We start from the raw sequence: 15,903 nt of genomic DNA on the forward strand, positions 1-15,903 counted from the left end.
ATGTGCATTTGAAATGTTTTTTTTTATGATGAAGTTGGTCACCCACATGTTTTTTGGCGAATGTCTGAAATATGACGAAAGGTCATTTGTTTTATTTTCTGCTTGGATAAATTTTTAAAATATTGCGAGTGCCGTGCGACATGTAAAAAGTTATTAGTGAGGGTTTCGAAGTGATATCACGTCCAGAGTAGATCGTCATTTCCGTGAATTTATTGCTTATACCTTTGTGATGTCAAATTAAGATATTTTATCTGACGTAAAAATTTTCTGTTTGAATTTGATGGAATTAATGTAAGAAACCCATGGTTACCCTTTTTCAATCGAGTGGAAGCGCGCTGTCGGGTTGAGAAATGTAGAGTGGTGAATTTTGTCACGAAGTGAAACGTTATTCTATGTCCATTTAAACTGTGTCTGACTGGGAATAAAAAAATAGTAGAATTTTGACAATCATTTTGTGAAATCCAGTTTTGGAAAATACGAGATCATTATGCGAAGTGTTCATTATTAATGTATTTGTGCGTATTATGCGTCGTGGATTTTAAGTATTTTTATTCCGGTTTTTTGTCAGTGAGAGCCGTCGAGTTGAGACGAGAGTTAGATCTGTCGTATGAGTTGAGATAGGATTTGTGAATCAGATGATTGGAAGTCTGTTAATGTGCCGGGATATGTATAAGCCCGAGGAAGATTCTGTGTAATGTTTGGGATGGAAAGTAGAATGCGAGAATCCACGCTGGTATTAATTTGCGACGTGTACAATTATTGTAGGGCATTTTGAAGTATATCTGTGTGCATTTTGTTGGTCAGAAATATCGTATTTGTTTAATTATGTCGGGGAAGTTAAAGGTTTCATTCTGAGAGGCCAGTCAGTCAAGAGGAAACAGATGTTTCATATCACAACGGAGCGGGGGTGGTGTCTCAATGCCTTCAGCTGATAGGATTTCGCAGCTCGAGTAACGGGATGGGTAGTGTGTTAGAATTGAGATCGCATTTCTTGGCAACGGAAATCATTATAACTACGGAATCTAGTTGACATTTTCATCCGGGAATATAGTGTTTGTTGTTAGATACTGTAAATTTGTTTAATTGAGATTGTAATGTACATTTGAAACCCTACACTTAGAGTATAATGAGCGAGGTTAGCCAATTTCAGGGTTGTCCAAAATAAAGAGCGATGGTAATGATGATTGTTTTGTTTGTGAGGGGCGCACAAAGCTTCACGGAAATGTTATGACAAGATATGACATGGTAATCGGTTTACATTGTACGGCGAGTTACATATGTTTTTGTACTTAATTATCAGGGTTATCCAAGTAGTAATAATGATTAGTATTAGATTAAATTAAAGTGTGATGTCACGAAACAAGATAGATACTGGAAATAATGATGTAATTTTTTCCAGCTACAGGAATGAACAACAGACGATATACATCCAACATGATTAAAAATGAATTACGTCAAGACTTGTGTAGGGACTTGTGAAAGAGACCATTCTTCCGCGGAGATAGAATTTGTTGTTCATTAAGATTTCATTAAATCATTTAAATTTATTTAATTATTAAATTCAGTGGAAACGTATTTTGAAATAACTTTAAATCAAGCGAATAACTTGAAGATGGATTCTGGAAATCTTAGTTTATTTTTCTGGGGAATATGTAAATGTTAACGTAACGATTAAGGGGACATATCCGAAGGTAATGGATTTTACTGCCTCAAAGTATTGTGAGCATTGTTGTTGTTGCATGATTTGACTTGGATGGATGGAGCAGTAAATGTGCTGGGGTTAGTAAAGTGGAAACTTTTGTCATTAACCGATGTAACTTAATTGTGTTTAGCCTTCAGCTTAGAAACTTGGATGGTCATGGGGTCATCAACCTCAGTGACTTAGAGTAGGGCCATATGCCACCGTAGAATCATTTTCCTTGCGGTCATCATCCACAATGACTTTAAAGTAACTTAGAAGTTTAAATGTCGGTCCATGACATAGTCGCAGGTCACATCGATTCAATTAAGGGTCCATGCCGTATAACCACTGTGTGGCACACACCGATTGGACTGCCTTAATTATACCCAGAGTCCAGAGTTCGTGTTACGAGGACTGGACCATAAAGAATCACTATGATGGTACATGTACTCTCACATGGAAGTCGAATTTAAGGATTTGCAGACTTTCTTTTCTTTAATTAATAATTGAGACAATGGTTTCTAATAAGGATGCCCATCAGGCAGTAATGTCAAAGGCTCACACCAGTGTTCTGACCTTCTGTGTAAAATGATTGTGGTGTTCAGGGGACACGATTGGATTCCAATGATACCGATGATAAATGAATAATTCTTCAGGATTACTTGAATAAATAGGAATATTTTTAAACGGACCTTTCATTTGAGTAGACAGATTAGAATTACTGAACCCTACCTTTTACCTCAGCACGTGACGAAGAACCCGATACGACCAAGAGACAGAGCTCATGAAATTTTGCTGATAGGTAAGAAACATAGGTATCCTTCATAGTGGACCAAAGGGTTCAGTATGTATGTATGTATGTATGTATGTATGTATGTATGCATGCATGCATTTATCGTAGAACTTAAAAGCTTTCTAGTCTGTCGAAACACGGAATGTAACACTTAGAACACTATAACATGCCTGTGAAAATGGGCAATTATACGGTACTAGCAATTACCCGCGGCTTCGCTCGCGTGCATTTCGTAATTTTAACAAAGTAATCGTTCCTCGGCATTGTACTAAGACATTAGTTGAAAATTCCTAAAGTATAAAAACTCGCGCAAAAATTGAGTTTCATTTACCCCTAAAATTCTTTGTAAACCATGTTTGTGGGCTAAGACGACCATGCGACATAGAACTCTACATGTGAGAAACAGTCTTCTCTTAAGTCGAGAACATGAATACAGGTTTCTTTATTTTTAAAGGAGTTTCCAAATACATATTCCCACATCTGTAACATCTTCAGTTTTTGAGATATACATAAGTATCCCCATAAAAAGAATTTAACCCCTTGATCAGCCCTTCCCCCACCCTCACCCCAATCTAATTGAATTTTCCGAAAACAGAAATGCATGTTGCTTTATTTTTAAAGCAGATTCAAAATACCAACTTTCACGTTTGTAAAATCTTCAATTTTTAAGATATAAGTATCCTCATAAAAAATATTAAACTATTTTTCACTTCTTTTCACCCCCCGTTAAGTGCCTTCTCCGAAAACAGAAAGATACATGTTCCTGTATTTTTAAAGAACTTTCGAAATACCAAGTTTCTTGTCTCTAACATGTTAAGTTTTTGACACATAATGTAGATATACCGGTACTCGTTTTAAAAATTCACCCGATTTTCCAATTCTTTTCAGCCCCTTAACTGAAAACAAAATAAATACGTATTTCATTATTTTTAAAGGAGATTCAAATACCAGTTTTAATGTCTGTACATCTGTAACACCTTCAGTTTTTGAGATAAATATATATTCATAAGAATAATTCAACTTCTTCTTCTTCTTCTTCTTCTTCTTCTTCTTCTTCTTCTTCACTTCTTTCCACCCCTCTCCCGCCTTAAGTGGACTTTCCGAAAACAAAAAGAATACGTGTTTCTTTATTTTGAAAGGAAATTTAAAATACCAATTTTCACGTCCGTAATAGCTTCAGTTTTTAAGATAAACTATCCTCATAAACGTATTTCAACTCCTTATTTACTTATTTTCAATCCCACACCCGTTACGTCGTGTTCCCGAAAAAAAACAAATGCGTGTTTCTTTATTTTTAAAGGAGATTCCAAATACTAATTTTCACGTCTGCTTCATTTTTAAAGATATAAGTATCCTCATAAAAGTAATTCAAATCCTTTTTCACCCCCCCCCCTTTCTACCCGTTAAGTTGATTCATCCCTCCCCAAAAGTGCGTGTTTCTTTATATTTAAAGGAGATTCCAAATACCAATTTTCACGTCTTTAACATCTTTAGTTTTTCAGATATAATTATCCTCATACAATGAATTGAACTAATTTTTCAAATAATTCACCCCCCTTAAGTGGATTTTCCGAAGACAAAAGAACACGTGTTTCTTTACTTTGAAAGAAGATTCCAAATGCAAATGTTCATGCCTCTAACATCTTCAGTTTTTTATATATAAGTATCCTCATAAAAAGAATTCAACTCCTTTTTCACCCCAGCCCTTTAAGTTGATTCCCCCACCCTCCAAAAAAGCGTGTTTCTTTATTTTTAAAGGAGATTCCAAATGCATATTTTCACGTGTGTAACCTTAAGTTTTTGAGATACGAGTTTCTCCATTAAAAGACAATTAAATTTTCACTTCCTTTCACCTTCCCCCTTAAGTGAATTTTCCGAAAACCAAAAATACTTGTTTCTTTACATATATAAAGGAGCTTCCAAATGCCACTTATCACGACTGTAACATATTCATTTTTGAGATATATGTATCGTCATAAAAAGGAATTAAACTCTCTTTTTACCGCTCCCGCCCCAAGTTGATTTCCTGCCAAAAATGCGTATTTCTTTATTTTTAAAGGAGATTTCACATACTAATTTTCACGTCCGTCACATCTTTAGTTTTTGAGGTATAAATATCCTCATACAAAGAATTCAACTAATTTTTCAATTAATTCCCCCCCCCCTTAAGTGGATTTTCCAAAGACAAAAGGTTACGTGTTTCTTTAGTTTGAAAGAAAATTCCAAATACAAATTTTCATGTCTATAACATCTTCAGTTTTTGTGATATAAGTCTCCTCATGAAAAAATTCAACTCCTTTTTCACTCCACCCCTGCCCGTTAAGTTGGTTTCCCCCACCCAAAAATGCGTGTTTCTTTATTTTTAAAGGAGATCCAAATACCAATTTCCACGTCTGTAACCTTCAGAAGTTTCTCCAGAAAAAGAATTCATTTTTTACTTCTTTTCACACTCCCCACTCAAGTGAATTTTCCGAAAACAAACAGTACCAATTATCACGACTGTAACATCTTCAGTTTTTGAGATATATGTATCCTCGAAAAAGGAATTCATCTCCATTTTCATTCCCCCTACCAAGTTGACCCCCCAAAATGCGTGTTTATTTTTAAAGAAGATTCCAAATACCAGTTTTTACGTTTGTAACATCTTTAGATTTTTTGGTATATACATTCTCATACAAATAATTGAACTAATTTTTCAATTCTTTCATCCCCCACCCCCCGTTAAGGATTTTTTCCGAAAACCAAAGAATACGTGTTTCCTTATTTTTAAAGGAGATTCCAATACCAGTTTTCACGTCTGCAACATGTTAAGTTTTTGAGATATACTGTAGATATGCTAATTTTAAAAATTCACCCCCTTTTTCAGTTTCCCTTATGTGGATTTTCCGAAAGTAAAGTATTTTATGTTTCTTTACTTTTACAGGAAATTCCAAATACCAGTTTTCAAATCTATAATATGTTACGTGCCTGAGATAATTTGCAGATATAGTCTTTTTAAAAATTCACCACGTTTGTCACTCCTGTTCACCCCCTATTCATCGGATTATCCAAAACCACAAAAATACGCGTTTCTTTATTTTCAAAGGAGATTCCAGATACGAATTTTCATGTCTGTAACATCTTCAGTTTTGAGATATAAGTCTCCTTATAAAAGGTGTTCAACACATTTTCCCCCTTTTTACCCCCCTTAATGGGATTTTCCAAAAACAAAAAATACGCGTTTCTTTATTTTTAAAGGAGATTACAAATACTAATTTTTCCGTCTGTAAACTTTTAAGTTTTTGAGATATAGATATCCTCATTTAAAAAATTCACCCCCCTTTTCACCCCGTTAGCGACGGAATATCCAAAAATCCTCCCTTAGTGAGCATCTACACCCTAATATAAATGTATCGCCAAAATTTCATTTCTTTATGTCGAGTAGTTTTGGCTCGGTGGTGATGAATCCGTCAGTCAGTCAGGACATGTTATTTTATATTGACAGATAGATAGATAGATAGATAAATAGATAGATAGATAGATAGATAGATAGATAGATAGATAGATGGATGGATAGATAGATAGCGTTCTAAGAGTTACATTTTGTGTTTCAACGCACTGAAAAAAATTACACGGAAAAAATGGCTTCCTTCTTAAAAAATATATATATTGTCACTATTACATGTACCAGCTCACTTACAGTATGCAGGGTCTTTGGGAGATAAGTACCAATAACCTTACGGAAGATAGCGGTGAATGTCCGCAGTTCATAAAATATGATTTTGTAAAATTTAGCGAATGTTTTTTTCCGAGGGAAGGGCTTGAAGTAGAGCGCGATTTTTGTGAGGTAGGTAGTAACTTCGTTTGCCTCTCGACTTATACCATCCGTCGTAGCAAGCTTCAGGCTGTATGCGTGCGTAATATGCAAGAAACGATTCTAAGTACATCACTACTTTCCATGGCTAAATGGCTAGAGTGCTGGCTTTTGGTCACAGGGGCCCCGGGTTCGATTCCCGGCAGGGTCTGGAATTTTAACCGTAATTGGTTAATTCTCCTGCACGGGGATTGGGTGTATGTGTCGTGTTCATTATCATTTCATCCGTAGGTCGCCTACGGGAGTTAAATCAAAAAGACCTGCACTTAGCAAGCCGAAGTCCTCGGACACATTTCGGCACTAATAGCCATACGCCATTTCATTTACTACTCTGCAACTTCAGGTAGTATGCATGTGTAAGCTGTATGAAAACGCGCGGACGTTTTATCACTGTAAAATATTGTAATGTATGTCAGCAAAGCTCTAAGTCGTTCATCATTACTTGAGCTACAAACATCACATTTTCAACTTAATTTTTTAATTTTTGCAATAGGACATTATTTTGACGTCATATACACTGACTGAGAGCCTCCGTGGCTCAGACGGCAGCGCGTCGGCCTCTCACCGCTGGATACCGTGGTTCAAATCCCGGTCACTCCATGTGAGATTTGTGCTGGACAAAGCGGAGGCGGGGCAGGTTTTTCTCCGGGTACTCCGGTTTTCCCTGTCATCTTTCATTCCAGCAACACTCTCCATTCTCATCTCATAGCATCTATCATTCATTAATAAATCACTTTGGGAGTGGCGACCCCATCGTACTAATAGCCTTTATCTGCTTCCTTCATCACATCCCTGACCCGGTCAATGCCTGGAAAACAGGTTGTAGGTTTTCATTTTCATACACTGACTGACAGTGACAATGCAACACCAAGGAGGAGTGGTTCGAAAGGGATGAAAGTTGGGGAAAAAACAGAGACGGCATGGATGAATAATTGATGTTTATTTCAAACCGATATGCAGGTTACACAATGCGCACGGCATCGACTCAGTAGGATGTAGGACCACCGCGAGCGGCGATGCACGCAGAAACACGTCGAGGTACAGAGTCAATAAGAGTGCGGATGGTGTCCTGAGGGATGGTTCTCCATTCTCTGTCAACCATTTGCCACAGTTGGTCGTCCGTACGAGGCTGGGGCAGAGTTTGCAAACGGCGTCCAATGAGATCCCACACGTGTTCGATTGGTGAGAGATCCGGAGAGTACGCTGGCCACGGAAGCATCTGTACACCTCGTAGAGCCTGTTGGGAGATGCGAGCAGTGTGTGGGCGGGCATTATCCTGCTGAAACAGAGCATTGGGCAGCCCCTGAAGGTACGGGAGTGCCACCGGCCGCAGCACATGCTGCACGTAGCGGTGGGCATTTAACGTGCCTTGAATACGCACTAGAGGTGACGTGGAATCATACGCAATAGCGCCCCAAACCATGATGCCGCGTTGTCTAGCGGTAGGGCGCTCCACAATTACTGCCGGATTTGACCTTTCTCCACGCCGACGCCACACTCGTCTGCGGTGACTATCACTGACAGAACAGAAGCGTGACTCATCGGAGAATACGACGTTCCGCCATTCCCTCATCCAAGTCGCTCTAGCCCGGCACCATGCCAGGCGTGCACGTCTATGCTGTGGAGTCAATGGTAGTCTTCTGAGCGGACGCCGGGAGTGCAGGCCTCCTTCAACCAATCGACGGGAAATTGTTCTGGTCGATATTGGAACAGCCAGGGTGTCTTGCACATGCTGAAGAATGGCGGTTGACGTGGCGTGCGGGGCTGCCACCGCTTGGCGGCGGATGCGCCGATCCTCGCGTGCTGACGTCACTCGGGCTGCGCCTGGACCCCTCGTACGTGCCACATGTCCCTGCGCCAACCATCTTCGCCACAGGCGCTGCACCGTGGACACATCCCTATGGATATCGGCTGCGATTTGACGAAGCGACCAACCTGCCCTTCTCAGCCCGATCACCATACCCCTCGTAAAGTCGTCTGTCTGCTGGAAATGCTTCCGTTGACGGCGGCCTGGCATTCTTAGCTATACACGAGTCCTGTGGCACACGACAACACGTTCTACAATGACTGTCGGCTGAGAAATCACGGTACGACGTGGGCCATTCGCCAACGCCGTGTCCCATTTATCGTTCGCTACGTGCGCAGCACAGCGGCGCATTTCACATCATAAGCATACCTCAGTGACGTCAGTCTACCCTGCAATTGGCATAAAGTTCTGACCACTCCTTCTTGGTGTTGCATTTGCTCTGTCAGTCAGTGTATATTCAGGGCCCTACCAATAACAAGCAGACAAATATTTGTACTTATCTCCCAAAAACTCTGTATATACATCGAAATCCACATGAATATTAAATTACTATACCCAGCACACAGAGAAAGTGAACAAACCTGGATGCCATGTGCCCAGTAACCAGTGGTGGTATTAACTTTACCCAAAGTATTGACCGCATTTTGGGCATAAGTTGTAGCATCTGGTACAAAGAAGCTGGTTACTTGCAGTCGGTGGCTGAATGCATTCATTTTCGTGTTGACAAATAAGGGCGATAAATGCTGAATTGTAATGCCATCTTTCTGATACTCATATCGTAGAGCGTCTGAGAAACTCTTGACAAACACCTGAAGGAAGAGAAATGTATCAGATTAATGTATACATACATCTTCAAACAGAAATATCGCTCCCCTAGTTTAATACAAATACATTTTGATAATGACTGTTTAAATGTAGTTTGCATGCTGTAATTCAGAAATGTTATTATAGAAACACCAAGACATCGTTGTTGGAGTGTGAATAAACTGGAGTTCACGATATAATCTTAGTATAGAGCCAGACAGAGCAAGAACTATACTGTATGTCTTCTTCTTCTTTTTTTTTTTTTTTTTTTTGCTATTTGCTTTACGTCGCACTGACACAGATAGGTCTTATGGCGACGATGGGACAGGGAAGGGCTAGGAGTGGGAAGGAAGCGGCCGTGGCTTTAATTAAGGTACAGCCCCAGCATTTGCCTGGTGAAAAAAAATGAAATGGCGTATGGCTTTCAGTGCCGGGAGTGTCCGAGGACAAGTTCGGCTCGCCAAGTGCAGGTCTTTTGATTTGACACCCTTAGGTGACCTGCGCGTCGGGATGAAGATGAAATGATGATGAAGACGACACATAAACCCAGCCCCCGTGCCAGCGAAATTAACCAATTAAGGTTAAAATTCCCGACCCTGCCGGGAATCGAACCCGGGACCCCTGTGACCAAAGGCCAGCACGCTAACCACTTAGCCATGGAGCCGGGCATTTGCCTGGTGTGAAAATGGGAAACCACAGAAAACCATCTTCAGGGCTGCCGACAGTGGGATTCGAACCTACCATCTCCCGAATACTGGATACTGGCCGCACTTAAGCGACTGCAGCTATCGAGCTCGGTATACTGTATGTCCTTGTTTATATCTCAAGAACTCATTTTGTAAGTTGGAGTAGGGCAGCAATACTGTATCAAATGAATGTTGACAATACTACTATACATGATTTCCAGTTATGAAATGCGCACTCTTTCTAGTATACTATAGTAATGAACGAATGCGCATTTAGGAAGTTTACTGTATTCTTATCAGCACCGTGTCTTCTTTTACATAGAATGGTACCTTTGGCTCCTTTAGCAAACATCACGCCTTCTTAGGATGTGAATTAAGCAGCTAAGAGAGCAGGGTGGGGACCAAAACAAATAATCATATTTCACAATCGATTACGGGGCAACAAAACAGCTTTTCATAACCACCGTCTACAGCTGTAAAGATAGAGTTTTACCTTTTAGTTTCGACACCTAAATCGACTGTTTTGTATTCACGCAGCCTTTATTACCCACTGACATAGCATTGACTAGGATTTTAACGACCTTCGCCCCCAGAGTACGAACCTCATATTCTCCCCTCTCAACCTTTATAACCGACAGTACAATTGCACACATTGTCTCATGCACGAGGCTGAGATCAACAATGTTCTTATCTCCAAAATTTAAAGCAATCTTGACACCGGGGTACACATGTCTCGTGGCTGACGCATACATCATACGATATCACCGAACGTGTTGGCTCCTCAGTTATGGTAAGCTCAAATGCCTCCAGAACACATCAGGTGCAAGCGTGAAAGTTCATGACAGATGACGCAACAACAGAAGGTTACGCGAGACAAATCTTTGCAGGGCGACCGCATGGCTATAACTTTACTCTCTTCCAACTTAATGCGGGGAGTTTCAGCGCTCTTTGACCGCCTACAGATGCTGTTGGTTGTTAAGCTCAAATACCCAGAAATTTTCCCAAGCGGCTCTGCAATGTAGTTGGGGTCCTACCGGGATTTTAGGGACTGAAATATATATCACTGAATACAATTTAATTGTAAGTGATATGAGAACGCAATAGACAGAACATAATGTTCTAGTATCTTCCAGGATTTCCTTCAACAGTGTCACAGATTCATGAACATGATTTCAGATAATTTTACTTTTATTATTCTCATTCTGTATCAATATAAATTTGTTTCTAATAATAATAATAATAATAATAATAATAATAATAATAATAATAATGTTATTTGCTTTACGTCCCACTAACTCCTTTTACGGATTTCGGAGACGCCGCGGTGCCGTAATTTAGTCACGCAGGAGTTCTTTTACGTGCCAGCAAATCTACCGATACGAGGCTAACGTATCTGAGCACCTTCAAGTACCACCGGACTGAGCCAGGATCGAACCTGCCAAGTTGGGGTCAGAAAGCCAGCGCCTCAACCGTTTGAGCCACTCAGCCCGGAAAAGTTGTTTCTAACTTACGCTTGAGCCTATATCAATTTAAAATACATTTACAATTTTGTTATACGTAATGCACTTTATTTTATTATTAAAACTCGGCATTGCGATTTTAATTTCACTATATTATCAAGAGCCACCTGTTCATCAGAATTACCGAGCTTGATAGCTGCAGTCGCTTAAGTGCGGCCACCATCCAGTATTCGGGAGATAGTGGGTTCGAACCCCACTATCGGCATCCCTGAAGATGGTTTTCCGTGGTTTCCCGTTTTCACACCAGGTAAATGCCGGGGCTGTGCCTGAATTAAAGCTACGGCCACTTCCTTCCCACTTCTAACCCTTTCCCGTCCATCTTCGCCATGAGACCTATCTGTGTCGGCGCGACGTAAAAACAACTTGTAAGAAAATCATCAGAATTACCTCAAATTCTACCTTTTTTTTCAAGACACTATAAAACAGTAAATTAGGGATTATAAACGCTATAAAAGAGCCTCCGTGGCTCAGGAGGCAGCGCTCCGTTATCTCACCCCTATGTTCCGTGATTCAAATCTCGGTCATTCCATGCGAACTTTGTGCTGGACAAAGCGGAGGCGGGACAGGTTTTCTTCCGGGTACTGCGGTTTTCCCTGTCATATTTCACTCCAGCAACACTCTCCAATATCATTTCATTTCATCTGTCAGTCATTAATCATTGCCCCAGAGGAGTACAATAGTCTACGCCAGCCGACACAATTCCTATCCTTGCCGCTACATGGGGCTTCATTCATTCCATTCCTGACCCGGTCGAATGACGGGGAACGAGCTGTGGATTTTCATTTTCATTTCAGACGCTATAAAATGCTAAATGTACAAATCAAAATTCTAAATTTCTTCTCCCAAAACGCTAACAATCCACAGCCCTAGATATCATTTAACAAACCCCCCCCCCTCCCTACATACAAATTTCCCTTTCTTTTTTTTAAATGTATTAACATCGGGCGAGTTGGCCGAGCGGTTAGAGGCGCGCAGCTGTGAGCTTGCATCTGGGAGATAGTGGGTTCGAACCACACTGTCGGCAGCCCTGAAGATGGTTTCCCATTTACACACCAGGCAAAAGCTGGGGCTGTACCTTAATTAAGGCCACGGCCGCTTCCTTACCACACCTAGCCCTTTCCTGTTCCATCGTCGCCATAAGATCTATCTGTGTCGGTGCGACGTAAAACAAATAACAAAATATATCTTCCTATCTTATCTTAATCTGTTTACCCTCCAGGGTTGGTTTTTCCCTCGAACTCAGCGAGGGATCCCACCTCTACCGCCTCAAGGGCTGTGTCCTGTAGCGTGAGACATTGGGTCGGGGATACAACTGGGGAGAATGACCAGTACCTCACCCAGGCGGCCTCACCTGCTATGCTGAACAGGGGTCTTGTGGGTGGATGGAAAGATTAGAAGGGATAGACAAGAGGTAAGGAAGCGGCCGTGGCCTTAAGTTTGGTACCTACCGGCATTTGCCTGGAGGAGAAGTGGGAAACCACGGAAAACCACTTCCAGAATGGCTGAGATGGGAATCGAACCCACATCTACTCATTTGACTCCCGGGGATGAGTGGACCCCGTTCCAGCCCTCGTACCTCTTTTCTAATTTCGTGGCAGAGCCGGGAATCGAACCCGGGCCTCCGGGGGTGGCAGCTAATTACACCAACCACTACACCACAGAGGCGGACAGCAAAATATATACCGGTATATATATATATTAAGAATTTGACTCCAGTGACAATTTTCAAGAAATATATACATACCAGTAAAGATTATGCAAAGTAACTACCAACTTTGGTAATATAATAATAATAATAATAATAATAATAATAATAATAATAATGAAAATGAAAACCTACAACCTGTTTTCCAGTCATTGACCGGGTCAGGGATGTAATGAATGAAACATATATAGGCTGTTATTACAATGGGGTCGCCACTCCCAAGGTGATTTATTAATGAGTGATAAATGCTATGAAATGATAATGGAGAGTGTTGCTGGAATGAAAGATGACAGGGAAAACCGGAGTACCCGGAGAAAAACCTGTCCCGCCTCCGCTTTGTCCAGCACAAATCTCACATGGAGTCACCGGGATTTGAACCGGTATCCAGCGGTGAGAGGCCGACGCGCTGCCGTCTGAGCCACGGAGGCTCCTAATAATAATAATAATAATAATAATAATAATAATAATAATAATAATAATAATAATACAGAACAGGTTAGCTCAGTGCATTGCGGCACGGTCAGCTATGGCCGCTAGATCTACACTCGGGAGAGAGGTGGGTTCAGATCCCCCGTTGGCCATCCTAGAAATAGTTCGCCGTGGTTTCCCATTTCATCTCCAGACAAATGTGGGGATGGGACCTTTCTCAAGCCCTCCGACACTGCCTTCCCATTCATAGCCCGTTCAATTACACCCATACCAGAGACACACAGCGGTACAAATAGCTCACCTCCAACGGGGTCTAGCTTCATGGCTAAATGGTTAGCAAGCTGGGCTTTGGTCACAGGGGTCCCGGATTCGATTCCCGGCATGGTTGGGAATTTTTACCATCATTGGTTAATTTAGCTGGTACGGGGGCTGGGTGTATGTGCTGTCTTCATCATCATTTCATCCTCATCACGACGCGCAGGTCGTCTACGGATGTCAAATCGAAAGATCTGCACCTGACGAGCCGAACTTGTCCTCGGACACTCCCGGCACTAAAAGCCATACGCCATTTCATTTTTACCTCCAAAGGGGTATACCAGGGAAACAGGTACAGAACTAGCGAGCCGAACATGTCCTCGGGGTCTTCCGGCACTAAAAGCCGTACGCTAAAATAATAATAATAATAATAATAATAATAATAATAATAAATAATAACAATAATAATAATAATAATAATAATAATAATAATAATAATAATAATAATAATAATAATAATAATAATAATAATAATAATAATAATAATAATCAGTGCTTTTTGTGGCGGTACGCAACGGTATGCAGAACCGACACCTTTTTCCCGAAATATATATATATATATATATATATTTGCTATTTGTTTTACGTCGCACCAACACCGATAGGTCTTATGGCGACGATGGGATAGGAAAGGCCTAGGAATTGGAAGGAAGCGGCCGTGGCCTTAATTATGGTACAGCCCCAGCATTTGCCTAGTGTGAAATGGGAAACCACGGAAAACCATCTTCAGGGCTGCCGACAGTGGGGTTAGAACCCTCTATCTCCCGAGTACTGGATACTGGCCGCACTTAAGCGACTGCAGCTATCGAGCTCGGTCGATGTTAAAGGTAGTACTTACACTCCTGTAGGTAGGAAGTGAATATCGGCGTGCCCGATGTACATACAGTATTACCAGTGAGCTTACTTCCAATAAACAAGAGAGATTTGTTTACCAGTCCCTTTCATGTCTCTTATACCGAAAGACCAGTTGGAGAAGGTGGCCTGGTCTACGCTTTAAAAGTGTTCGGACACATAATGAAAGAGGGAAACAAATTATTGTTGTGCCGTCACTCACGTGTATGAGAAATGTATCGAGGCCTCAGGTGTACTAGTGTGACACGTTGCAGCAGGTGGAGAGCGGTGAAATCAAGAGCAAAAACAGGAAACATAGAATGGGTCCCAAAGGTAAGGAGATGACACAGGATGAAAGAAAATTGATTACAAGGCTACATAATCAATTAAAATCATTGAAAAAGGTAAACCGGATTGTTAATAGACCTCGTTCAACTGTTTACGACGTAATAGGAAAAATCGGCAGGGACATATCCGTCCAAAACAAGCCAAGAACGAGACGACAGCAAATTCTCACACTATACGTTAAGCCCGTTATCCACTTACTGTATCTGTAAAGGAAACCCCCGTCTCAGTGATCCGAAGATTGCAGCTGAACTATTGTACAGAACACCGGTGCCACAGTTTCTGCGGGCACAGCGCGGCATATTTGTAATCGTAAAGGATAGCATTATCGAGTCGGTCGGAAGGAGTTCTGGGTGAATAAAATGGACAGGAAAATATGACTTGACTTTGCTTTCAAATATCAGGATAAGACTGACAAGTATTGTAAAGACGTGAGATGGACTGATGACAGTAATTTCAACGTGTTTGGTTTATATGGGAAGCCGAAAGTATGGAGGAATACGAAAGCTGAACTTGAGTCTCAGATCATCATTCCTTCTATCAAACATGGAGGTGGCTCTGTATGTGTGTGGGGCTGCGTGAGTGCAGTCAGTGTGAGGAAGGTGCACATTACCGATGGTGTCGTGGATCCCAGAATGTACTTGAACATCTTCAAACAAGAACTACCAAGCAGGGCAGAAAAAGTGGCCATGCCAGACGGGTGGATTTTTATGCAAGATCAAGACTGTAAGTATACCGCGCATACTGTCAAATTGTGGCTGTTGTATAACACTCCCAAACACCTGCACATGCACACTACACCCCAGCCCCTCATATTAATCCCATTAGCCCGTATGGAGCCTTTTGAAGAAGATCTCAGACATCCCTTGCTAGTTGAATGGCAACTAATATCTCCGACATTAACTGCATATTACGTGGATTTCATGCAACGCAGACTGAAAGCGATAATCAAAGCTAAAGTATATCCAACAAAGTACTAAAATAACAGTGTTGTATGATAACGTGTGTGTGTCGTTTGTCTGGAGCACTCAATGTCCGAATATCTTTGATGCGTAAGAAAGGAACCTTTATTTATTTATTTATTTATTTATTTATTTATTTACCTATTATTTCTAATGTTGTTATTTAAGATTT

At 41.0% G+C, this 15,903-nt stretch overlaps 1 protein-coding gene across 1 annotated transcript in view; it reads right to left on the reverse strand.

The window, feature by feature from the left end:
- Positions 1-15,903, reverse strand: part of LOC136862962 (inactive hydroxysteroid dehydrogenase-like protein 1) — a 306,443-nt gene that overhangs the window by 31,339 nt on the left and 259,201 nt on the right. The window contains exon 5 of the mRNA XM_067139263.2: positions 8,716-8,943. Within this exon, the coding sequence (XP_066995364.2) occupies positions 8,716-8,943 (228 nt within the window). The remainder of the gene's footprint in view (positions 1-8,715; positions 8,944-15,903) is intronic.

The sequence above is a fragment of the Anabrus simplex genome, chromosome 2, assembly GCF_040414725.1.
Source record: "Anabrus simplex isolate iqAnaSimp1 chromosome 2, ASM4041472v1, whole genome shotgun sequence".
NCBI classification, from domain to species: domain Eukaryota; kingdom Metazoa; phylum Arthropoda; class Insecta; order Orthoptera; family Tettigoniidae; genus Anabrus; species Anabrus simplex.